The 22,474-nt window shown below is 56.9% G+C and overlaps 5 protein-coding genes across 13 annotated transcripts in view; all 5 read right to left on the bottom strand.

Moving 5' to 3' along the window:
- The window catches only part of IFRD2 (interferon related developmental regulator 2), a 39,187-nt gene extending 34,462 nt beyond the window's left edge, over positions 1–4,725 (bottom strand). For all 6 annotated transcript variants that reach the window (XR_009565833.2, XR_009565832.2, XM_060307956.1 and 3 more), the window contains exon 1: positions 4,529–4,725. Coding sequence is in view for 4 of the 6 variants with exons in the window: in XM_060307956.1 (XP_060163939.1) it covers positions 4,529–4,586 (58 nt within the window). In the remaining 2 variants the exon portion in view is untranslated. The remainder of the gene's footprint in view (positions 1–4,528) is intronic.
- Positions 4,726–5,126: 401 nt separating this feature from the next.
- Positions 5,127–10,858, bottom strand: HYAL3 (hyaluronidase 3). 3 transcript variants are annotated; one of them, XM_030867245.2, is made up of 4 exons: positions 10,722–10,858; positions 6,232–6,376; positions 5,932–6,021; positions 5,127–5,815 (listed from the first exon to the last, which is right to left on the bottom strand). In XM_030867245.2, coding segments are annotated over exons 1-4 (501 nt in total). In that variant the 5' UTR covers positions 10,724–10,858; the 3' UTR covers positions 5,127–5,551. The 3 variants fall into 3 exon arrangements, with proteins under 3 accessions (XP_030723105.1, XP_060164352.1, XP_060164353.1); XM_060308369.1 differs by lacking the exon at positions 10,722–10,858 and adding an exon at positions 10,310–10,341 and having other exon boundaries at positions 6,232–7,142; XM_060308370.1 differs by lacking the exons at positions 5,932–6,021; positions 10,722–10,858 and adding an exon at positions 10,310–10,341 and having other exon boundaries at positions 6,232–7,142.
- On the bottom strand, positions 7,150–8,966 carry NAA80 (N-alpha-acetyltransferase 80, NatH catalytic subunit). Its single transcript, XM_060308371.1, is given in 2 exon segments — positions 7,150–8,935; positions 8,937–8,966. Coding segments are annotated over 2 exon segments (894 nt in total). The 3' UTR covers positions 7,150–8,071.
- A 465-nt stretch (positions 10,859–11,323) lies between the features above and the next one.
- On the bottom strand, positions 11,324–16,375 carry HYAL1 (hyaluronidase 1). The gene is made up of 4 exons (XM_030867240.2): positions 14,385–16,375; positions 12,985–13,908; positions 12,538–12,627; positions 11,324–12,356 (listed from the first exon to the last, which is right to left on the bottom strand). The coding sequence occupies exons 1-4, from the start codon at positions 14,403–14,405 to the stop codon at positions 12,057–12,059; spliced, it is 1,335 nt and encodes a 444-aa protein (XP_030723100.1). The 5' UTR covers positions 14,406–16,375; the 3' UTR covers positions 11,324–12,056.
- A 1,206-nt stretch (positions 16,376–17,581) lies between these two features.
- HYAL2 (hyaluronidase 2) lies at positions 17,582–22,474 on the bottom strand. 2 transcript variants are annotated; one of them, XM_030867239.2, is made up of 4 exons: positions 22,348–22,474; positions 19,278–20,257; positions 18,737–18,826; positions 17,582–18,308 (listed from the first exon to the last, which is right to left on the bottom strand). In XM_030867239.2, the coding sequence occupies exons 2-4, from the start codon at positions 20,205–20,207 to the stop codon at positions 17,898–17,900; spliced, it is 1,431 nt and encodes a 476-aa protein (XP_030723099.1). In that variant the 5' UTR covers positions 20,208–20,257; positions 22,348–22,474; the 3' UTR covers positions 17,582–17,897. The 2 variants fall into 2 exon arrangements, with proteins under 2 accessions (XP_030723099.1, XP_030723098.1); XM_030867238.3 differs by lacking the exon at positions 22,348–22,474 and adding an exon at positions 21,066–21,251.

Below are 22,474 nucleotides of genomic sequence, written 5' to 3'. Positions count from 1 at the left end.
GACTGCGTGCCACAACTACTGAAGCCTGTGAGCCTAGAGCCCGTGCTCTGCAACAAGAGAAGCCACCTCAATGAGAAGCCCGCACACTGCAAAGAAAGGGTAGCCCCCGCTCGCTTCAACTAGAGAAAGCCCACATGCAGCAACGAAAATCCAATGCAGCCAAAAATAAATAAATTAAAATAAATAAATTTTTTAAAAAAAGAAACAATAAGAGTTCATGTGCTTTTTTCAATGTCCGATTTAAGTCTGGCAGAAGTTGGAAAGTTTTGCTGAGGATTCTAAGCTTTCCACAAAGAAGTTTATTTGGTTAATGATCTCACCAGGGGGGATTTACAAATCTTATCCAACTGCTGCACCCCAGAGAAAGAACAGCATATAATACTGGCAGCCTGAGACCAACAGGGCCACACAGCGTACCGCCTGCGGAACAAAGCTGTCCCCAAGGCAGACCCACAGTGGAATTACTAAATAAATTCTATTCATAGGGATAGATGGGACCATATGATTAATTATTTAATAAAGCCTATAAAATTTTTTTCAGTAAAACCTGTCAATTACAAAGAAGTAAAAAAAAGTCCAACAGGAATTAAACGAAAATCTGACAGTATTTCAAGAAAGGTTAATAGAAACTTTTGAAAAGTATATGAATGTGGATCCCTCCTCTCTGGAGGGACAGGCCCTTTTGGCTATGCATTTCATAGCCCAGTCTGCCCCAGACATCAGGCACAAAATTCAAAAAGCAATGGCCGGACTTCCCTGGTGGCACAGTGGTTAAGAATCCATCTGCCAATGCAGGGGACATGGGTTTGATCTCTGGTCCGGGAAGATCCCACATGCCGCGGAGCAACTAAAGCTCCTGCGCCACGACTACTGAGCCTGCGCTCTAGAGCACACGAGCTACAACTACTGAAGCCCACACACCACAACTACTGAAGCCCGCGCACCTAAAGCCCGTGCTCTGCAACAAGAGAAGCCACTGAAATGAGAAGCGTGTACACCACAATGAAGAGTAGCCCCCGCTCTCTACAACTAGCGAAAGCCCGCGTGCAGCAACGAAGACCCAATGCAGCCAAATAAACATACATTTTTAAAATAAATAAATAAATAAATATGTGGTAAAAAGCAATGGCCGGTCCTCAGACACCTATAAGCGACTTGCTCCAATTGGCTTATTCAGTTTTCAATAATAGGAATATAACCTAAAAGATTAAATGCACCCAAAGAAATATACAAAAGGCCCAAATGATGGCAGTAACTTGGTCCTCTGAAAAATCACTAAAGGGGAGGCTGGGCTTTCTGGGCCAATCTAGCCATGGTAAACCACAGGGCCCGTGGGTACCGAGACAGTGTACCCTACATGAACAAGGGGGCATTGAAGGAAAGACTGTCATCAATGTACCCTTTGCAAATAGCCAGGGCACTGGCAGAGGGAAAGCCCCAGATGCCAGAAAGCAACAGGGATCCCTCGGCCTTTGATGGTTTTACAATCGAAAGACTGAGGGGGGGCCCAAGGCCAAAAGGGGATCCACCTAGAGATACCATCTACATAACTACTGTCAAGCCTCAAACTTCAGGTGGTAATTGACGTGGTGAGCCACTTGATAAAATTTCTCATAAACACCAGTGCAACCCTTTCAGTCTTAACCCAAGACTGAAAGCCTTAACAACCATAGGAAATATGTAATGGGAGTGTCAAGAAAGAGACAGGGGCACACTTCCCTGGAACCCCTTTTGCGCAACATCAATGGCTGGTCGTTTTTACATTCCTTTTTGTTTGTGCCTGATTGTCCTCTCTCTTTAACGGAAGGAACTTATAACTAGATTAGGCGACACTTTGTTTCTCGAGGGACAAGGAAGCCACCCTTATCACTAAATGATATTAACCAAAAAAAAAGAAAAACAGAGTAAATCTATAACTAAAATAAAAGTCTCGGGCTTCCCTGGTGGCACAGTGGTTGAGAGTCCGCCTGCCGATGCAAGGAACACGGGTTCGTGCCCCGGTCCGGGAAGATCCCACATGCCGCGAAGCGGCTGGGCCCGTGAGCCATGGCCACTGAGCCTGCGCGTCCGGAGCCTGTGCTCTGCAATGGAAGAGGCCACAACAGTGAGAGGCCTGCGTACCGGGGGGAAAAAAAAAAAAAAAAAAAGTCTCAATAAACCCCTAAGTATAAAACATTAAGGTTCCGGGCCTAGCCAAAAGCAAACAGATTGAGGCCTCAAGTAACTGCCTTCCAGATTTGTAAAATGTTTTGAAAAAATGGTTTGGGTCTCCAAGACGGTGGCTACAATCTCTTTTAATAACTCTTCTAATGCTTATTGCTGTATTTCTTTCTTTTTTTCTTAAATAAACTTATTTATTTTATTTATGTATTTAGTTTTTTGGCTGCGTTGGATCTTTGTTGCTGCACGCGGGCTTTCTCTAGTTGCAGAGAGTGGGGGCTACTCTTCATTGTGGTGCATAGGCTTCTCACTGTGGTGGCTTCTCTTGTTGCGGAGCACGGGCTCTAGGCGTGTGGGCTTCAGTAGTTGTGGCTCATGGTCTCTAGAGCGCAGGCTCAGTAGTTGTGGTGCACGGGCTTAGTTGCTCCTTGGCATGTGGGATCTTCCCAGACCAGGGATTGAACCTGTGATCCCTGCCTTGGCAGGCGGATTCTTAACCACTGCACCATCAAGGAAGTCCCTGCTGTATTTCTTTCAATTTGTATCTTTTATAAACTCATCCACTGATGCTTAACGTCCACAAGGGCTAAAAGAATAATGTTAATGGGCTTCCCTGGTGGTGCAGTGGTTGGGAGTCCGCCTGCCGATGCAGGGGACATGGGTTCGTGCCCTGGTCCAGGAGGATCCCACACGTCGCGGAGCGGCTGGGCCCGTGAGCCATGGCCACTGAGCCTGCGCCTCTGGAGCCTGTGCTCCACAATGGGAGAGGCCACAGCAGTGAGAGGCCCGAGTACCGCACAAAAAAAAAAAAAAAAAAAAAAGAATAATGCTAACAGGAGGGGCATTGGCTTCTGGTTCTTCTAACAGAGAAGGGACAGTCAGCCAGGTGTTTTACTTCTTCCCCAGGCAGGCCTACATTCCATCTCAGCAGAAAGTAGTTAATGATAGGTTGTCACCCATTACCCCCCTTTAAGCATAAAGGGTAAACACCTGGAGGGGGGAATGATACGGACAGAGTAAAAGGACAAAGTAGGTGATTAAATAGTTAATCCCAGTAAGTGGTTATAAGTAAAGAAAAAAGTATGGGAGACCCCTGTAACTTAATGATCACTCAAGAAAGCAGGTTTGCTTAACCACAAAACCATGCAACAGAAGCATGAGACATGCCACAAAACAACAAAACAATGATGGAATGAGACCCACATCCTGCCCAGTGAGCTCAGGTTAATGATTCCTAGGACACACGTGCACTAAAAACAAACATATAAGGAAAGGGTGACATTATACTAAAACTTGAAATGATTTATCATATGTTAGTGTATGTTACCGCCTTTTTGCTCATTTCCATTGCGCCATGACAGTCCTGGTTTGACCATGTAGGAACAAGAAAACTCCCCACCCGACTTGGAAAAGGAATTGATGATGGAAGCTTGATGTCTCCTCAATAATGAGGAAGAAGGTGGTCTTCTCACCCTCCCCATTCTTCCTTTGATTATAAAACTATAGCTCACCATGTTCTCCAGATGGCACCCTCTCACCCACCCCCTTGTAAGCCTCTCAAGTGTCCTACTCTAATAAGTCACTTCTTATCTATCACTTTGCCTCTCCCTGAATTCTTTCTGCTCTAACGAACGGGAGCTACTCGGACCACGCACACCCCACCCCCAATGCATTTCTGCGGTTTCATCAGTAGATTGGCTTTACTGCTCCGGGGCAAGCAGACCCACGTTTGGTTCAGTAACACCCTCACCCAAGCCCCACTGAAGTGGCGGCCAGGTCTGAGCTGTGCCTAAGAGGCACCCCTTCCCTACAGAGTAAACACATGTGTTTACTGCACCAGGACATGCTCCTCTGGTAGACCTGATAAGCGACTCTCTGGACTGCCTCCGGCTCCACGGCTCTCATCAACCTTCTAGGTCTAGGCAGTCAAGGCCCAAATTTTGCAGCTTCCCAATCATCCCCTCTCTCAGTTCTCCGGGATAGCCCAGGCCTCCGGCCAACTTCCTAGTTCAGTCCAGGCAAGGATCAGGGCTTGGGGAGGGGGCTGGCTTCCTGCTCCGTCTGGCCTGTTTGTCCATCACAACAGACAACTTGGGTAGAGAGGCAATGTGGAAACCAACCAAGGCCGGGATGTGCGGACCAGGTGCGGGCGGGGAGCGAGGGCTCCGGGCAAGCGGTCGGCGCACTCAAGTTAGGCGCACACGTGGCCGCAGACTCCTTGGGCATGTGCAGGTCACGGGGAGAGTTGCGGGTGGCACCAGACCGGCCGAGGCTGGAGTCTCTACCCCAGGACTCTTAAGGACACCGACGGGAACCCACACAGGGCCCCAGCTCAACGTTCCTCAGTTGCCCAGAGCCCCCCACTTACCTCCTCCGCTGCGCTTGCCGCCTCTGCGGGGCGCGCTGCCTTTTCGAGCGCGGGGCATGCCGGGAATTGGGCGCGGCGGGGCGCGGGGTCAGGGACCCGGCGGGCAGGGGCTCCAGACCAGCGAGTCGCCGGCCAATGCGCTGAGTTGAGACTTGGGCAGACGACGGGAGCCACACGCCGCGCGCGCCACCATCTTCGCGAGGCGCCCCGCCCTGCCGAACGTGTCGAAGCGCCCCACCCTGCTAAATGGGTGGCCGGGAAGGCGAGTTCCTGGTCTCCCGGTTCATGGAACCTCTCCATGCGGCCGAAACTACTATTCCCAAGGTGCTGCGCGCGGATTACCGCCCCCCCCCGCTGGGCGCAGAGCACCTTGGGAATTGTAGTCAGCTCCCGGGACCCACAAGCCCACGACGCTCTAGCTGAACTATGCACCCACAATGCCTTGCGGCGTTCCCACCCCCTCGCCCAACACGTTTAGTCGTTAACTCTGTAGCTGCCCACGACGCAGGACCGGCATCTCTGGGTACTTGCAGCGGGACGCTCGCGACAGGAAGAGGGTGTGTTTCGTAGAATTGGGGAACAGCCAAACCTCAGGCAGTGAAAGAAAAAGTAACTTTATGATGAAAGCAGATTACAGACAACAGCTTAGCACTTAAAGACCTTAGCCAAGATCTCCTCGGGGGCCCACCTGCCCCTGGACGGGTCTCCTGTGACCATTCCATGGACGCAGTGAAGTGTAGAACAGAGCCCTGGGCTGGCAACCTTAACCTTCTAGAACACCGACTCTTCCTGGGGCTGCTTTCTTGTCAGGAGGGATGAGGTGATCTCAGAGGGCGTCTAGTTTTAAAACAGTATGTTTTTTTCTGGCCTCTTCCACTCCCCAGGGATCCCATGGGAAGTGGGGTGTGTGCATGGGAGAAGTGACTGTAAGCTAAATAGAACAAGAGTGGGACAAAGTCTTCCCTCCAGGACTGGAAAGATGGCAGCAGGAACATGAAGGTCAGAGGCAGGTGACTCCTGGCTTTATGTTGCTTCTTCAGGCCTGGGCTCCTGGCAGGTAGGGCCAGCCCAGCCCGAGTAACAACGGCAGCTGAAGGACTCCCAATCTCCCGGGCTGCCATCTGGCTCCAGGTGCAGAAAGACTTCCAGTTGTCCTGGGTCTTGCCAAGCACATCGGCCATGGCCATGGCACCGCTGGTGACTGCAGGCCATGGCTGCCCTGGTCACGTTGATCACATAAGGGCCCAGGGTGCTCACTAGGTAGTCATGGAGATGCCAGCACTCCTCCTGAGGAGAGGGAAGGGATGTATCAATGCTTCTGCTCCATGGCCCTGACATGGTCTTTCCCCATCTCTGGGACCCCAGCATGGGCTGTGTGGCAGGCTGGAGGGGGCAATGATCACCTCAGAACTGGAGAAGCTCAGGTCCCCCCAGAGCACCACGCCGGCTGCCCCCAGTGCAGCGGTCACACCAATGGTCTGCACAAGTTCATCCTGGAGGCAGAGAGCTGCTAAGCCAGGGCTGGGCTGGCCAGCTCCATCTGGCCCAACGTCCACCTTCAAGAACTTTCATGGCTCACTGCCATGATCCGATTCCACCCCTAGAGGAGGGCCCCTTGGCCCTGAGCCTCTGAGTGGCTTCTCAGGCCCTCAGAGAATGTCATGCCTCCCCAGTCAGACCCCTAGACTTCAGTTTTCACTCACCTGAGACAGGAACCTCCCAGAGCTCCGGTGTGTGAGGCGGGCATAGGCCAGGACAGGCAGGGGATGTGGGTGCCCAGCGAGGGCCACACGGAAGGCCTCCTCCAGGCGGTATCGGACAAATGCGTGGTGGTGAGCAGGTGGTAACCTGTGTGGGAGGTATATGCTGGGGAAGAGGGCGCTGGAGGCGGCCCAGAGCCAATGCAGTTGGGTGTTGCGGGCAAGGGTGGCTGCATGGCAGTGGCCCGTGTAATTGGAAGCTGTACCATGCCAGCCATTGCCACAGGCCGGGAAGCGATAGAAGCCCCAGAGCCCATGGGGCTGCAGTGCCCGGCCTAGCCGCAGTGTGTCCTCCATCAGTGCACGGGCTGCCTGTTCAAAGCCGATACGGGCCTTGTAGAGCTGCTCCTGGGGGTCCAGGTTGGGGAATACCCGCCGTGCCCAAGCCCAGGAGGCTGTCTGGTAGACCTGGCGGTGGCCCCAGTTCCCAGACCAGAGTGGACACCATTCCTCCCAGTCCAGTACTGCCAGGCCAGCGAAGCCAGGTTGCAGGCTGTGGCGGATCTGATAGGCAGCCCGTGCCAGGTGGCGGTCAAGGGGCACAGCCTGGGGGATGCCCCCGTTGTGAGCTGTGCCCCTCGGCCCAAGGTAGGGATAGAAGCCGAGCTGGTTCTTGTAGAAGATGGTGACATTCTGGCCGTGGAAACGCTGGCCACGGTTGGCTGCAATGCCCAGGGCCTCTAGTGGCAGGTGCACGCCAAAGCGGGCCTTACAGTGTGCTGAGGGCACATTCCACAGCACCAAGAAGGGGCGTTCAGGGGCTTGCAGCAGGGGCTGGCCACATCCCAAGCACAGGGCCACCCCTAGCACCAAGGCCAGGCCTAGCTGCATGGTCATGCCCCAGGGATGGAAACCTGCAGGAGAGAGGGGGTGTGAGCTTAGACTCCATGGCCATGGCCACACCTTCCACACAGCAGAGAAAGCTGGGAAAACTCCTCCAGCTCCTCCTCACAAGAGAGGGAGGTGCGTAAAGCCTGGTTCCCAAGGGGTCTCATAGGCCTCTCAGAGCAGCCACAACCCAAGCTGGCTTGGGCAGCTCCCCTTCTGTATTGTCCATCTCTGCCATGGCACCACCGTGCCCTCTGACACCTCCCCCACCTACAGCTTTCACAAGTCCCCTTCTTTCCTCTGCCCATTTTGTTTCCTGCCCCAAGAACACTCAGCCCCCACCTTGCCTGGCTTAATTTCTACTCAGCACTCAGGTCTCTGCTATGGCATCACCTGCCCTGGGAGGTCTACCAGATCTCCAAGTGGAGTGAGGAAACTTGAGCTCCCACTGTCCCAGCATGGATCCTGCCACAGTATGCCTGCCCTGTCCCTTGGGCTGAGACCCTATCTGTCTAGTTCCCCACTGCCTGTGCCCAATCCAGGGCCTTTAACACAGCAGGTGCCCAGTGAATGGTGATGAGTGAATGTCTCCTTGTCCCCTGGGCCTGGCAGAGTGAGAGAGGTAAAAGGCAGGTGTCCCTCCACCCATGGCCCTAAGGCCGAGGTGGATCTGAGGGCCCCTGCAGGGACAGAGGACCTAAGACAAGGCTGGGAGATGAGGGTGGGGGTCAACAAATACACTGTCACAACCACACCCAACAGAAGCCTTTATTCAGCCACACTGAGAGCTCTGAGCCACAGCCATGGCGCCATCTCCACTGGCACTCAGGAAACATGCCTAGGCTGAAGCTGTCCTTGGGGGATAGAAGCTGAGGGATGGCCAGTGGGCTGAGGCTGGTACTGTCCTGGGCAGTCAACTGACCCAGAAAGACAGCATCTTGCCCTGGGTAAGCCCTCAGATGTCTTTCTCCATCCAGAATATGGGGCGTCTTCTCAGGTCTTGGTATTGAGTCTCCAGCAGGCTTTGTGGAGGGGGCCCTCCTGGAGGTGGGGGTAGGGTGGTCAAGGGCTCAGGCAGGGGTGGGGGTGGCGGCAATGATGACCCCTTGGGGGCTCTTGGGGCAGCTTGGGCAGTCAGGCTACGGGCCCTGCAGGGTGGCCGGGGAAAGGAGGCCCTGGGGAAGGCACTGAGCAGGGTGGCAGGCAGCCACCGACTGGTGAAGACCAGGCCCTGCACAGGCTCACCCAGCTGGTATCCCAGGTGGGCGTAAAAGTGCAGCTGGTCATGGGTGGTGAGGTGTAGCCGGCGGAAGCCCCGGGCCTGAGCAAAGGCTTCAAGGCCCTCCATGAGGCAGCGGCCAAAGCCACGGCCCCTCAAGGCTCGGGCCACCACCACCGTCTCCACTAGGAGGCTCTGGGGCCGGTCCAGCACCCGTGACAGGCGGGCATGGCCCACCACAATGGGGTCTGCCTCTGGCGTGGGACGGGGGCTCAGCAGCATCAAGCAGAGGGGGAAGGCATCTGAGGACTGGCCCAAGGAGTGCAGGCGGGAGGCACGGCTGCGGGGCCACTGCTCATTGATGAGGTCGGCACAGGCATCCAGGAGCTCAGGTCGGCAGTGCACAGGCTCCAGGGTCAGCTCAGCCAGGTTGGGGGCTGGGGTCTCCTCTGGCTGGCGTGCGGGATCCAGGGTCAGCTCAGTTGAGCCAGGACTGAGGGTCATCTCTGGATGGCATGCAGAACCCAGGGTCAACTCAGCTAGCCTGGGGCTCAGGGTCAGATCTGGCTGGTGTGTAGGATCCAGGATCAGCTTGGCCAGGTTGGATCTCAGGGTCACCTCTGGCTGGCATGCAGGATCCAGAGTCAGTTAGGCTGGAGTGGTACTCAGGATCAGCACCACCTGGTGTATAGGGTCTAGGGTAGGAGTCAGCTTGGCTGGGCCAGGGCTCAGAGTCAGCTCTTGCCTACATGTGGGATCCAGGCTCAGATGCCAGGCTGGGAGCCAAGGTCATCTCCTGCTGGGTTCCAGGTGGCTCAGTGCCAGGCTGGGGGTTAAGGCCACAGTCTCCAGGCAGTGGTATCTCCTGAGACCAGAAGGGTGCTCCTCCTGTGGACAACAGCCATGCTGGGCTGTGCCAGAAGGGAGGATGGGGCTGGGGCAGGGAGTGGCTGACAGAGTGCTAAGGAGGGCCACGCATCCTGGAACTGGTGGGCTGCACCTTGTCCCCATACTCACCTGATGGCACAGGTGACCTGGAGGATCCCATCCCCTATACCTGGGGGACCTGACTCAGGTGGAGAGCAGAGGGGATGGATCCTGGGTGCTCTGCCTTACACTGGATGGAGGCTGAGGGCTAAAGGCTAGGGCAGAAATCAAGACTCCAGGCCCCAGCCTTCTCTGACTACCGCTTTGAACTCCCCAGGAGAGTAGATCCAGCCCTACACCATTGCAGCTGGCTGGCCATCAGACAGAGCATACAAACTAGACACCATGACCCCCTGCTTAAACGCTGTATTCCCTTCGGAGGGAACACAGCTTCCCTAGGAACTCCCCTAGGGAAGTTCCCTGTCCCACCCTTCTCCCTACTCCAGGTCCCCGCCTTTTTGACCACCTGGGCCATGCCTGCCACCTAACCGATATTGAGGTGCCATTCACCCACCCATCAGGCTCAAATTTCCCCTCCCTGGACTGCCTTCCCTACCAGGGGCACAGAGTCCCTGGCTCCCTCCCCAACACTGACCAGCTCAGGACACTTTGACTGGGCATGGACCCAACTGCCCCTCAGAAAGGGCCCGGCTCACACAGCAATGTGGCTCCTGCAGGCCTGGTTCCCCACTGGCCTGTTTCGTAGACACCCTAGCTAGATAAGAACCACAGCTTCCTTCCTACATCCACAGGGGTGTCCAACGGCTACCAGGTTGGGGGCTCAGACCTCCTGACCTCGAACTCCACTGTGTGCCCATCCTACCACAGGCTCTGCTGGCAGAAGGGTCAATGCTCGGGGATTTCTAGCAGTACGTGGCCGCTGGGCCCCACCCTTCTACCCACCTGTTCCAGAGAGGATGCCCTGGCTCCCCTTCCCCACCTCCGCAGGAAGTCCCCGTGAGCTTGAGGCCAATTCCACACTGATCAGTAACAGGTAGCCCCCTCCCCTCATACCACATCCCACTCAGAGGGCTATAAGCCCCTCACCTGCATCAGCCACCTCCGCAGCAGCTGCACCCCTGGACCAGGAGAGAGGAAACCCCAGGATCCGCCCCTGAGCCTGGAGCCCCAGACTTCCCCCTCAGGCTTAACCCTTTCTGTGCCGACCCCACCCACTGTGGGTGGGGCTCCCGGGTCCACAGAGAGAGGCGACAGTCTCTCCTGCCTCGGTTTTCCCCTTCCTCCCACTGGGTGACAAACCGTGGAGTTTGGGGGTGGGGGCTTCGGGAGCTTGACTCCGGGCGGCTGTGGCTCGGCATGCTCTGGGAGGGAACGACAGACGCAAAGAGGGCGTGCGGGGCGGCTTAGTCACTTCAGAACTGTACGCGCGGAGCGGACGGGGAGAGCGGGGGACAATGAGGACGAATACGCCGCGCATGAGGAGGGGGGGAGTACTGACATGCTGACGCCTGGCTCCGGGACGCTCCGTCTCGTCGCTCCACACGGATCTGTATCTCGCTGTCTCTGGCTCGGACTCCTCCGGCACGCGGCGCTCGCACCCTAGCGGTGAGGCGGACGCACTGCAGCCGTCACGGCCCGCGGCACACCACCAGGTCCCGGGTCTTCGGGGCGGCCAGCCCCCGGCCCCGGCCCCTCGCGTCATAACACAGACCCGACGCAGACTGGATCTCTGCCCTGGTTCTACCTCTGCCCCTCCCGCCCTTGCTTATCCAGGCCCAGCTCCCAGTGAGCGCGAACCGAGCGCCAGCTCCATTACGGGTGGGCTGGGCTTCCATCTCGTCCCGCCTCGCCCCGCCCCAGACTCAGATAGGTCTCCCCCCAGTTCAGCCTTGTTTCGGCTCACGTCAGCCTCCTGCCCAGCGTGGAAACGGTCAGGTGGAGCTTCCTCCCGAAATTTGGGCCCAACCCTGAGAAGCAGCCGCCCTCGGACAGACATCAAATCTGAGCAAGAGAAAAGAATTTTCCTGTGCCCTCTGGATCCCAGCGCCTGCACGTTTTAGGTGCTCAATAAACAGCTCTTGAAGTTAGAATCATGTCTGCTTTATTTGTGAGGCTGTTACCTCTGAACGGATTCAGGCTGCAGTACAGGGCTGATTACCGTCGACATATAGTAGGAGCCAAAGGGCTCCATCGCTGTAGAGGTAGAGGTAGAGGGTAGAGATTCAAACCCAGATTCACCTGGGTTTGAATCTCAGCTGCTCTATTTTCTGTCTGCAACCTTGGGTAAAGTGCTTACCCTCCCTGTGTGTGCCTCAGTTTCCTCATAGCGTCATGTTAGGATTGCACCATTAAGTTAGACTACTTAAAATGTAGGACTCGGAAAAAGTAGGCACCCAGTGAATGTCAGCTCTTTCTTCCTTCCTTCCTTCCTCCCTCCCTCCCTTTCTTTCTTTCAGCATGCGGGATCTTAGTTCCCTGACCAGGGATCGAACCCCCGTCCCCTGCAGTAGAAGCACGGAGTCTTAACCACTGGACCGCCAGGGAAGTCCAGAGCGTCAGTTCTTGTGATTGCTGCAGTTTAAAGACTGGCTCAATGTCTCTGGAAGAAATATTTTTAACTCTGCTGGGTGGGTGCCCAAGGCTCTAACTCCTTATGCAACTATCTTGGTCTGTAAGCAGGTGTGAATGGGCTAGCATATGCTCATGACAGTGCCTGAGTGTACTTCTGACTGTGACCATGACTCATGTGACTGTGCCTGTACTTGAGAAAGCTGTAGCCAGGTCCAGATTGCATTAGGTACTCAATGTGTGCATGTGCCAATCACCACATGCCTCACTGCTCACACCATGTTCCCGTCCACCCATGGTAGCAGCGACATTTGAACCCCACAGCCAACCGATTCTTGAGTGAGAGGGCACCTCGGAGGGTCAGAGGCCCACCACCAGGCGTGGACTCGATGGAGAAACTGGTGGGGCTGAGGATGAGGCGGGCCTCGGGGTGACTGGGGCGCCGAGCACAACGGCCATGGCCAGAGCACAGGACTTGACTGCACAGAAGAGCCCCACTGGTCACATTCAGGATGAAGGGCCCCAGTGTCGTGTCAACATACTCCTTGATGGCCTGGCAGGATTCCTAGGTGGGAGGGGGAGCGTCAGGACACCACGGCCATGCACGGGTCCACCTAGGGCATTGAGGCACTCACCTGCTGGTCAACCAGGACTGCAGGGGTAAAGGGTGGGCCAGGGTCTCCCCAGTCAGCCTGGAAGCCCCACTCCTGCCCCCACCCTCACCCCCATCCTGGGCTTGAGCTCACCTTGGTTCTTGTGTTCTCCCAGCTCACCCAGAGCACCACTCCTGCTGCCCCCTGGGCTGCACTCTCCCCCAGGCTGTGCTCCAGCTCCTCCTGGGGAAAGGACAGCATAGCTCTGTGGGGCCTCCCTCCGTCCCCACAGCAGCCTGCTGTAACACTATTGCATGGGACAAATAATTCATAGCCTGCTCTAGCTGTGGTGGCCAGAGGCAAGCCTGCTCTTACTCTAGCCTGTGAGTGCCATGCAGGCAGGGATGATTTCTTTCTGAAGAATGCTGAATTGTCTGTGCCTAGCACAGAACTTGGCACACAGTAGGTGCTCAAAGAATGTGAGAGGTAATGGATGAAAGTGTCCCAAGGCTAAAGTGCCCCAGGGCTATGTGGCCTCATTTACTGGACTAATGCCTGACAATGTAGGTTACAAGGTGGGCGGGGTCACAGGAGACTCACCAGGGGCAGAAAGCGGTTAGTCATGTCATAGAAGATCTGGACGTAGGGCAGCACTGGCAGATCAGGGTACCCTGCACCCACGGCCAAACGGAATGCCTCACCCACACGGTGCTGCACAAACATCCGTGCCTTCTTCGTGCCCTCCAGTGCTGCAGGCAGGTAGATGCTGGGGTAGAGGGCACGGCTCTGGCCCCACAGCCACCCCAGCTGGTCATTCTCGGCACGGATGCCTGGTGGGCACTGGCCAGTGTAGTTGGGATTTTTAAAGTCATAGTTATAGCAATCAGGGAAGCCATAGAAGCCCCAGAGGCCACGAGGCTGCAGTGCTTGTCCCAGCCTGAGGGTGCCTGCCATCCAGGCCCGCGCAGCCCCCTCGAACTGGTCCTGAGCTGCTGCCTCCACCCAAGGAGCTGGCCAGTCAGGGTGCTGCCCCTGTACCAGTGCCCGTGAGCGCTGCCGGTAAATGTCCTTGGTGTCCCAGTTGAAGGCCCAGCGTGGGCGCCATGCCTCCCAGTCAATAACTGCCAGCCCTGAGAAGTTGGATGCAGGCATGGCAGCCAGGATGTCCTGGAACGCACGGGCCAGGTGGACAGTCAGGCTGGCATTCTGGGGCAGGCCACCGAATACGGGTTCCCCAGCAGGTGTGTAGTAAGGGTAGGTGCCCAGCTGGGAGCTGTAGAAAATGGTCATGTCAGGGCCGCGGAAGGTCTGCCCCGGGTTGGCCACCACATCAAAGACACTGACATCCACGTCCACGCCATGCCTCTCTAGACACCACTGGGTGTTTGCATTCCAGATGGTGGCGAAGGGCCGGTTGGGTACCAGGGGGTCCCTGGAGCCTTTGGCCATGCCGAGCAAGTTCAGGAAGAGGGTGCAGATGGGAAGCAGGTGGGCTGCCGTGGCACAGGGCAGGTCTAGAGAAACCTGGCCAGGGGAAGCAGAGCTGAAAGCAGGCCTTGAACTCTCTGACCCCTACTGAGGGCAGGCAGGCCAAGTCCCTTATTAATCCACCTCTGTTCTGGCTTCAGGTAAATATTGACCTGCAGGGTTCAGGGAAGTCAGAGGGCAAAGGAGAGGCATTGAGGGGAACATGGCCACTAGAGGGCACATCCGAGTTGCCTCTTGGGCCGACCTCTGCCCTCTGTCTCCCACAGGTCTTGTCCTGGCTTGACCGCCCCCTTTCCCCAAGGGCCACAGAAGCCATGACATCTGTCTTGAGAAGAGTGGCTGAGAGCCAGGCCCTCAGCCCCCAGGCTGGCCGACTGATGGAGGCGGGGGCTTCCCTGTCTCTTTCCCCAGGAATCCTGGCCACCCATGCAGGAGGGCATGCTCAGTGACGCAGGAAAGGTCAGCCCAGCCCTCCTGCACACCCGCCAATCTGCCCACTTGTCCCTGCTGACCTCAGGGCTGAAAGGCCTCATTCTCCAAACTTCCTGTCCTCAGGGTGAGGGCCTATGCAGGGCTCAGCAAGATTCTGTTCCTTAACTCTGGCCTCAGCTGCACCGAGACTCTTGGAGGAAGAAGCCGCTGCTAGAAACCCTGAGCTTTTGTAGGGGTCACCCCACCCAGTCTGGGGGCGGGCTGAGGGGCGGGCCCTGGGTTAGAGGGCTGGGCCAGACAGCAGAGCCACCTCTGCACTCCTAGCAAAGTGCCCTTGGTAGGAGGTGGGGCTAGGCCGGAAGTGGCCCCTCCCACTCTGTCAGCACTGGGGCTGGACTTTGTGGCTTTACTTGGGATGGTGTGGGGATGGAGGCAGTGCATGGGGGCCGTCTGGGTGGCAGATCCGACTGGGTGTGATACTGGAGTCTGGGTGCCTTCCCCACGTGCCTGCATTATGACACCTATGGGCCCTAGGCACTTTCACCTTTGCGGACCCATTCCTCAAAAAAACATTTTAAGGGAATGGTTAGGACTCTGTGCTTCCACTGCAGGGGACACAGGTTCGATCCCTGGTCGGGGAACTAAGATCCCACATGCTGCACGGCCAAAAAAATACATATTTTTTTAAAAATATATTTTACGACTATACTGGCATAAGGACAGATATAATCCAGACTGAATTCATTATTTTATATTCATTATTCCTGTATTTTTTCTTCTGATTAAAAAAGATTAAAATTAAAACATTTTTGTGGGCCCGTATAAGTATTGTGGCCCTGTGCCTACAGTGCCTAGTGGATAAATCATCCCCCCTTTAGGGACCTGTGTCTGAAAGGAACTGTGTTCCTGAAGTCAGGGCTGCGTTGTCACCCTTTGTATATGTGCTGGATCAGTGACTGTCTGTGTAAAGCTCCAGTTAGTGGACATTTGGGACTCTCCACAAACTCCAGTAGTGTGTATGTGCAAGTGTGGGACCCAGTGCCTGGGACTTGGTGTGTGTGAGACCCTGTTTTATGACCACGAGACCCCATGTTTGTGTGACCACGGGTATGAGCATGAGTGTATCAGTGAAGACGCGCTTGTTCATTCCTTCGTGATTTTGCTTGTTTGCTGATTCAGACGCTAGCAACAGAGACCTGCTAGGTGCTCAGGCCCAGGCTTGCCTGCCAGAGTGGGGTGAAGGAAACATCATGTTCCTGGCCCAGGTGAAAGCACTGAACAGCCCAGTCTGAACCTGAGCTCATAGCCAGGTCACAGCTGTGTGGGTCAGGTTACAGGTATGTCTGGATAACCTGTGTGTTGGCAGGTTACAGATGTGGGCAGGGTAGCTAACAGGTATGCATGGGTCACATCTGTGTAGGGGAGGTCACAGCTGTGTGTGGGGTCACAGTTGGGTAGGGGAAGTCACAGGTGTTGGGGAGATAGGTCACAGCTCCTCCTTCCTTGCCCTCCCTCTGCTGGCTCCATCATCTTATGGCCTTATTGATCGACACCTGAATCTACTCTCCAGCCGGCCTCTCCCCACCTTGGTCACAAGCAGCCAGGACACAAGCAGCCCTACCCCCACCATGTGATTTGACATCTCCCTCCCAGTGCTACCACCCTCTCTATTCTCTGCCATCAGCAGCCAGAGGGATGAAGGATCACTTTACAACCTGAATCAATATCGATTTGGTGAGGATTGCTTTTCCAGGCTCTAACTACACAATCCCCTTGCCTGTATGCCTCTGGGGAGCACTCTCCACTGTCCAACATCTGACTTGGCCTTGGCATACAAAGTGCATCTCCCTTTATGCTGTCATACCCCTGAGGATGGCAGTCTTTGCTGTTGTGGTTCATGGGTGCATCCCCAGCACCCAGCCCAGCCCTGGCACATGTGTGTGTTCAGTGTGTTCACTGAACAGGTAAGATAGTCACTATCATCAGACAAAATCAGGCCTGGTGCCACTCTAGGGCCACCTGCAGCATAACCCTCTGTCACACCCAAGCCTCAAACTCTGTCTCCATTTGTGTTCTGTCTTCCTCCAGCCTTTGCCCATGCTTTGTTCCCAGCATCAAGTTTCCCCCCCACCTTTCAAAACTCAGTGTAGGGACTCTCAGTGTAGGGACTTCCCTGGCAGTCCAGGAGTTAGGAAACCGTGCTTCCACTGCAGGGGGCAGTGGTTCGATCCCTGGTCGGGGAACTAAGATCCCATGTGCCGTGCATGGTACGCCCCCCCCCACCCCACCCCCCAAAAAACCCAACCCAACCTCGATGTAGAAAGCACTTCCTTGAGGCTACTTCCCGAGTCCTTGTGGCTGGGGTGCCCTCCTCACTGCTCGACAGTTTCTTGAGTACATCTCGAGCCGGTATTATCTGAGGGCAGGGGATCAGTCATCACTGATAGGGACAGGAGGAATCCAGGTGTGGGTCCAATGACTGAGGGGAGGGGCAGGGCCCCACCCAGAATAACTCACTTCAGAAGCAGAGGAAGTGAAGCAGGTCAGAGCTGGTATGACAGCTCTGGCTGCTACTTCTCTCCCCTGGGACAGCTGGGGACAAGCTATGCTCTCCCATGGCCATTACAGGGCTGACTGTTGAGGATGCCTCCCCCTCACCCCATCATGCATCTCTGCAGTGGGACAGGGACTGGACCTCATGATTCAGATCCCAATGCCCTGCTTGCCTCCCCCTGACCATACCCAGTGGAGGACTCTGAGCTAGATGGGGAGAAGTGCGTGTGGCTGAAGTCCACTGTCCTTGGGACTGGGGAGTGGAGGAGCCGCCCTTGCCTGTGAGAACAGCAGGGAGGAGTGATCTGGCTACCTGCCCAGCCAGGGAAGATCAAACATCCGCTTTCCCCTTTCTCCTTGGGTGGGCAAGGCGAGGCGACTGGCACCAGCCCAGCTGGGGATACAGTACCAAGTAGGAGAAGCACAATGAGGCCCACCCTTCACAGAAGGTTGTACCCAACTGCTTTCCAATCAATATGGATAAAGCAAGGTCCTTGGTGTTGGGGTAGACTGTGAGTCCCTCCACTCCCAGTGGCCCCTGCCCTAGCAGGACAGCTAGAGTGGGAAGCTCTGGCCTGCAGATCCCAGTGAATGCATTTTACAGATGAGAAGTCGCCAGCAGAGAGTCTCACAGAGACAGAACTGAGCTCAAACCTTATACGGAAGACCCTGAAATCTCTCTCACATGCCCTGGCCCAGGCACAGACAGTCCAAGCAAAGAAGCAGTTGTTTCATATTTAATTTACAAAAGAGACCCCAAAATAATAATAATAAACTATTCAGGGGCAGGGGAGTAGGGTCAGGTCCTCCCCGGCCCAGCTGTGCCCCTCTTCCTCTCTGGCAGGGAGAGAAGGGGCCTCCCACGGGACTGTCCCTCCCCCTTAGAACAGGGGGTGGGAGCTGGTACGGACACCCTACTGGGCATCCCAGGGGGTTCTGCCCCTTCAGACTCTGGTTTGTCCACCCCTTGTGGGCTCCTACATGCCTAGCAGAGCCCTTGTGGCAGAAGCCAGCTTGCCTGGCAGCTGCGTGAGAGACCCTTACAAAGTCCAGGTGAGGGCCAGGGCGGCCACAGCCAGCAGGCTGGTGAGGTGGGACCCAGACCAGGCCCCACTGGCACCCCCAGCTGCCTGCCTGCGGTCCCACTGGCATTGCTCGCCGCCCCAGCCTAAGTAGCACTGGCAGCGAAAGTGCGTCTGCAGGTGGTTGCGGTCGGCCCAACTGAGTTCCCCCTCTGGTCGCAGCTGCGGCTCACCAGGTGCGTGGCTAGGCACTAGGCGGAAGCTGCTGGCACTGAGGTGCAGGAAGGTATTAGCACTGGGGTCACGGCGCACACAGCGCCCGTGGCCGTGGCACTGGGCCCAGCTGCAATACTGGGCAGCCCAGGACACATTGACGACGTAGGGTACCAGCAACCGGGTCAGGTAATCCTTGAGGTACTGGCAGGTCTCCTGGGGGCAGAGGTCAGGGATCAGGGTCAGCTGTCTCAGCCCACAGGCCCAGATGGAAACTCTGTTTACACTGTGGTGACTGTACCTTCTTTTAACAATGCATGCACGCACGCGCGCACACACACACACACACACACACGCGCAAGCATGCCTGAGCCCTCACTGTTCCTATTCCTTCTAAGAAGGGGGTGGGGGCAGGGACTGGAACCCAGCAGGGCAGATGGGGCAGGGTGGAACTCAACAGCTGGTCAGGACAGCAAATCCCCCTTCCTGGGAGAAGGGGAGGGACTGAGTCTTCTCTGTTGGGACTGGGGCTCTTTGGGTGGGGGACAGATGAGGGGACCACTTTGAGGTTTGCAGCCAAAAGCACAGATGCTCTGCCTGTCCCTGCAAACTCAGCTCCAGTAGGCTGGGTGGGTCTTACTTACCATGCTGGTGGTGTACCCCGCATCACCCCAGAGGATGACACCAGCTGCACCCAAGGCTGCACTCTCGCCAATGGTGGAGATGAGATCCATCTGCGTAGGAAGGAGATGGTCACTGGGGAATACTGAGACCACAGGGTGAGAAGGACAGACAGTGTGAGAAGGCCCTCCTTCTCACCCCTAGGCAGCAGCTGTTTCACTTTCTCCTTAAATGTTTAAGCCGTTTCCACCCCCACTTCTGGCCTCCCATTCCCAAGCCAAGGGCCCACTTGAGCCTAGTATGTACCTATCAGGATGGACCACAAAGTCAGAATACTAGGCCCAAGTCCCTGCTCTGCCTGGATTTGCTGGGAAGTTCTGGGTAAATTTCTCAGCATCTCTGGCCCTCAATTTTTGTATCCACAAAATGGAGATAACAATGCCACCCTTTCATAGGGTTACAGAGATAATGAGGTGAGGAGATGTAGAGTAGCCAGTAAGCTTGGGGGCAGGAGGCCTGCAGTGGTTTCCCAAGGACGAAGGCAGGGCCCTGGGAGGCACATACCTCGCTAAGCCCTGTGAGTCCGCGGCTATAGGTGGGCCTCGTGAAGACGTAGACCGGGAGTGCATGGTTGGCATGGTGGGTGTGAGCCACGCGAAGGGCCTCCTGAACACGGAAGCTGACAAAGTTGCGGCCATGTGTGGAGGAAGCGAGTGTCTCTTCCAGGTATACAGAGGGGAAGAGGGCCGTGCTCTCGGCCCACAGCCAGGCCAGCTGGTCATTTCGGGAGACCTCAACATCAGGGCAGCGGCCTGTATAGGTCTCCCAGTTCTGCACATAATCATGGTTGTAACAGTCGGGGAAGAGGTAGAAGCCCCACAGGTGCCGAGGCCGAAATGCCTTGACAAATCGCAGTGTCTCCAGCATGAACTGGCGTGCAGCAAACTCAAACTCATACTGCGCCTGCTTCACTATGCGGTCTGGTGGCCAGTCAGGGTGGCGACTGGCCACCAACTGGCGTGATAATCGGCGGTACACGTCCTTGTCCTGCCAGTTGCGTACCCACACTGGCCGCCAGTCCTCCCAGTCAATGACTGCCAGCCCTGCAGGCTCCTGTGTACGAATGTAGCGTTCCACATGTCCCTTTAGCATCTCCAGGTGTACCCAGAGGCTGCCATTCTGTGGCACACCACCATGCACAGACCTCGCCACCGAATCGAAGTGTGGATACATGCCCAGCCGGTCACGGTAGAAGATGGTGATGTTCTGGTTCACGAAACCCTCATTAGGTGAGGCCTGCACATCAAAGGCCTTCATGTCCTTTGGGTCCAGTGGCACCTTGTGGCGTGGGCCACAGTCTTGTGTGGGCACATCCCATGCTACCACAAAGGGCCGGCCTGTGAAGATGGGTGGTGCTGTGGGCTTCAGCTCCGTGGCCCATGCCACCGCCAACACCAGGGCCAGTGTGACGGCAGGGCCCAGGCCTGCCCACATGCTGGGGGCTGCAGGAAGACAGTGTCACCTGCCTGGCACTAGCTCAGGAACTGGGGGAAAGGTGGGAGACAGCAAATCAGTCTATAGAATCCTGGAGGTGTCCACCCCAAACCCATCCGTACTCCCAAAGCCCATGCTGTGTAGGGCACCGTGCCCAGGGTTGTTCAGACCCTGTTATTGGCTATAACAGGTCTGAGAGACCACAGACCACTGAGGCGCAGGAACTCACTGCCAGGGCTCCTTCCTGGAGCAGGTAGCCTACAGCTGGGCAGGAACTTGTTAGGTCTGTGACCCCTCTGAGAACTGGACGAATTGAGCTATAGACTCACTGCCCAGAGACTCACACATGGCTGAATACCACCCAGGACAAGGTTTCTGAGAGCCCCAAACCGAGGCCCACTCTACCCTGTGAAGTACTCTTGGTCCTGAGAAACCATAGCATTTGGGTAAGGCAAGGCACAGCTGATGAAGCAGCTAGGAAGCTGTAACAGCCCCAGAGCTGGTATCTTTTTTTGCACCCGCCCAGCAGCAGAGCGAGGCTAATAGACTTTGTCTCAGCGCAGACACTCTCCCAAGCTTGGTGGAGGCCCCGCGGGGACAAAGGGGTGGTGGATCTCCCACGGTGGCGCTGGCAGACCGGCATTTCCCTCTACAGCTACCAGAAATGATCGCGCCCGCGGGCCAAGCGGTCCGGGGTAAAGCCCACTCCACCTGGCCTTTGTCCGGGACCCCGCCCCCGCCCCGCACGTGGGGGCTGAACCCGGCCCAGAGTTGGGGGGGGGGTCCTGGGCCGCCTCCCTGGGGGCTCAGAACAGAGCCCGCGGAGAGAGCCGCCAGGCTCGCACTGCCCTCCCTCACCTCGCGCAGGGAGCCGCCGGGACCTGCGCCATGGCCATCGCCATCCCCGCCCCAGCCCGGCCCGCTCCGGCCGCTCCACCAGGCACTGCCCCGGTTCGGCGCCTCTACTGGCTCCGCCCCCCCAGCCCGCGGGCCCTTTAAGAATTCAGCGCGGAGGCGGGCCCTGCGCAGGATTTGCGGCGGGGTCGGAAAGGTGTGCCTGACTTTCGGGTAGCCAGTGCTGCGTTTTGGGCTCCAAGGTCCCCAGATCCTCTGCCGAGGAATGTGACCATCAATCTGGAACCGTGAGACCCCTCCAAATGGGGCTTTCTTGTGGAGTCTCAGCCGTGAGGGCCAGTCAGCCCCAAATTCCCCCCCGCAGCCTGCGGCCGGTGGTACAGTCCTCGCTGCTCTGCGACGCGGCCAGCCGCTTAAAGGGACAGCATAAAGGACGGGGGTCGGGGAGGGAATAAAGGAGGTGGCGTTCCGTCACCCGGCCAGAAGGAGATGCTGTGGGACCCCGAGGCCTTGGCCGGGGGTAGTAGTGAATCTGGCTCAGCATCCCTGAGCGTAGTCTCCAGTCCTGGGGCCCCTTTGTATGGAAAGGGGGACGGTGACCAGAGCCGACCTCTGGTCTCGCAGGACAGTAATGTGCCGCCCCCTACGGATCAGGGCTCCCTTCCCCCGACCCTGGTCTGAAGGGAATCCCCGCCCCCTGCCAGACTTGGGGAGGGGGCCTAGCACCCGCGTCTTAGCTCTTCCAGGACTGCGTGGAGGCAGTGGTTGTCCGGGCAACACGAGCTGTGGGTTGCAGCTAGGCCCGCCCGGCTGGGGCCAGTAAGCCCAGCGGGCCCTGGGGATAGGGCGTCCCCCTGACCCCGACCTGCATCAGGCACAGGCCAATCCCTGGGCTCCCATCGCCTCCTGTCCAGTCTCTGGGGGGCCTGTGGGAGCCCCCAAGGCTTCCTTTCAACTCTGAGGAAGCTGCCACCCTTGCAGAAGTTCCTGGACCGATGGCAGAGAAAGCCGGCCCGGCCAGAGGGTTTCCCCTGGGCCCCTGCCCAGTATCCTAAGTCCTTTGGTCCTGTAAGCCCCTCCCTCTGGGGAGCAGGCTTGGAGCTGGAATGGGGGGAGTATTCCTTGCCTCTTCCTAGATCCGCTCCCCCGGGATCCTCAGCTCCCCAAAGGGCCCGGGTCTGTATGGCCAGCCCATTCCCCGCCCGCGCGACTGGGAGGAGAGGCAGGGAGCGCTGCTGTGAGCGCATGTACCAGGGTGCAGACCAGTCGTCTGCCCTGGGCTCACCTGTGTGGGAGTCCGTCGGCCCAGTAGGTCGGCGGCCTCCCTCCTTCCCGGGGTAAGTCTCCAGAAAAGCTACTCGCACCAGCTGCTGCCCTCCGGGCAGCCCGCCGGCAGCTTGATAAACCCCATC

This window comes from Globicephala melas, chromosome 11 (assembly GCF_963455315.2).
Source record: "Globicephala melas chromosome 11, mGloMel1.2, whole genome shotgun sequence".
NCBI classification, from domain to species: Eukaryota; Metazoa; Chordata; class Mammalia; order Artiodactyla; family Delphinidae; genus Globicephala; species Globicephala melas.
The sequence above is the reverse complement of the archived record's forward strand: the minus strand, read 5'-3'. Positions and strand labels throughout refer to the sequence as shown.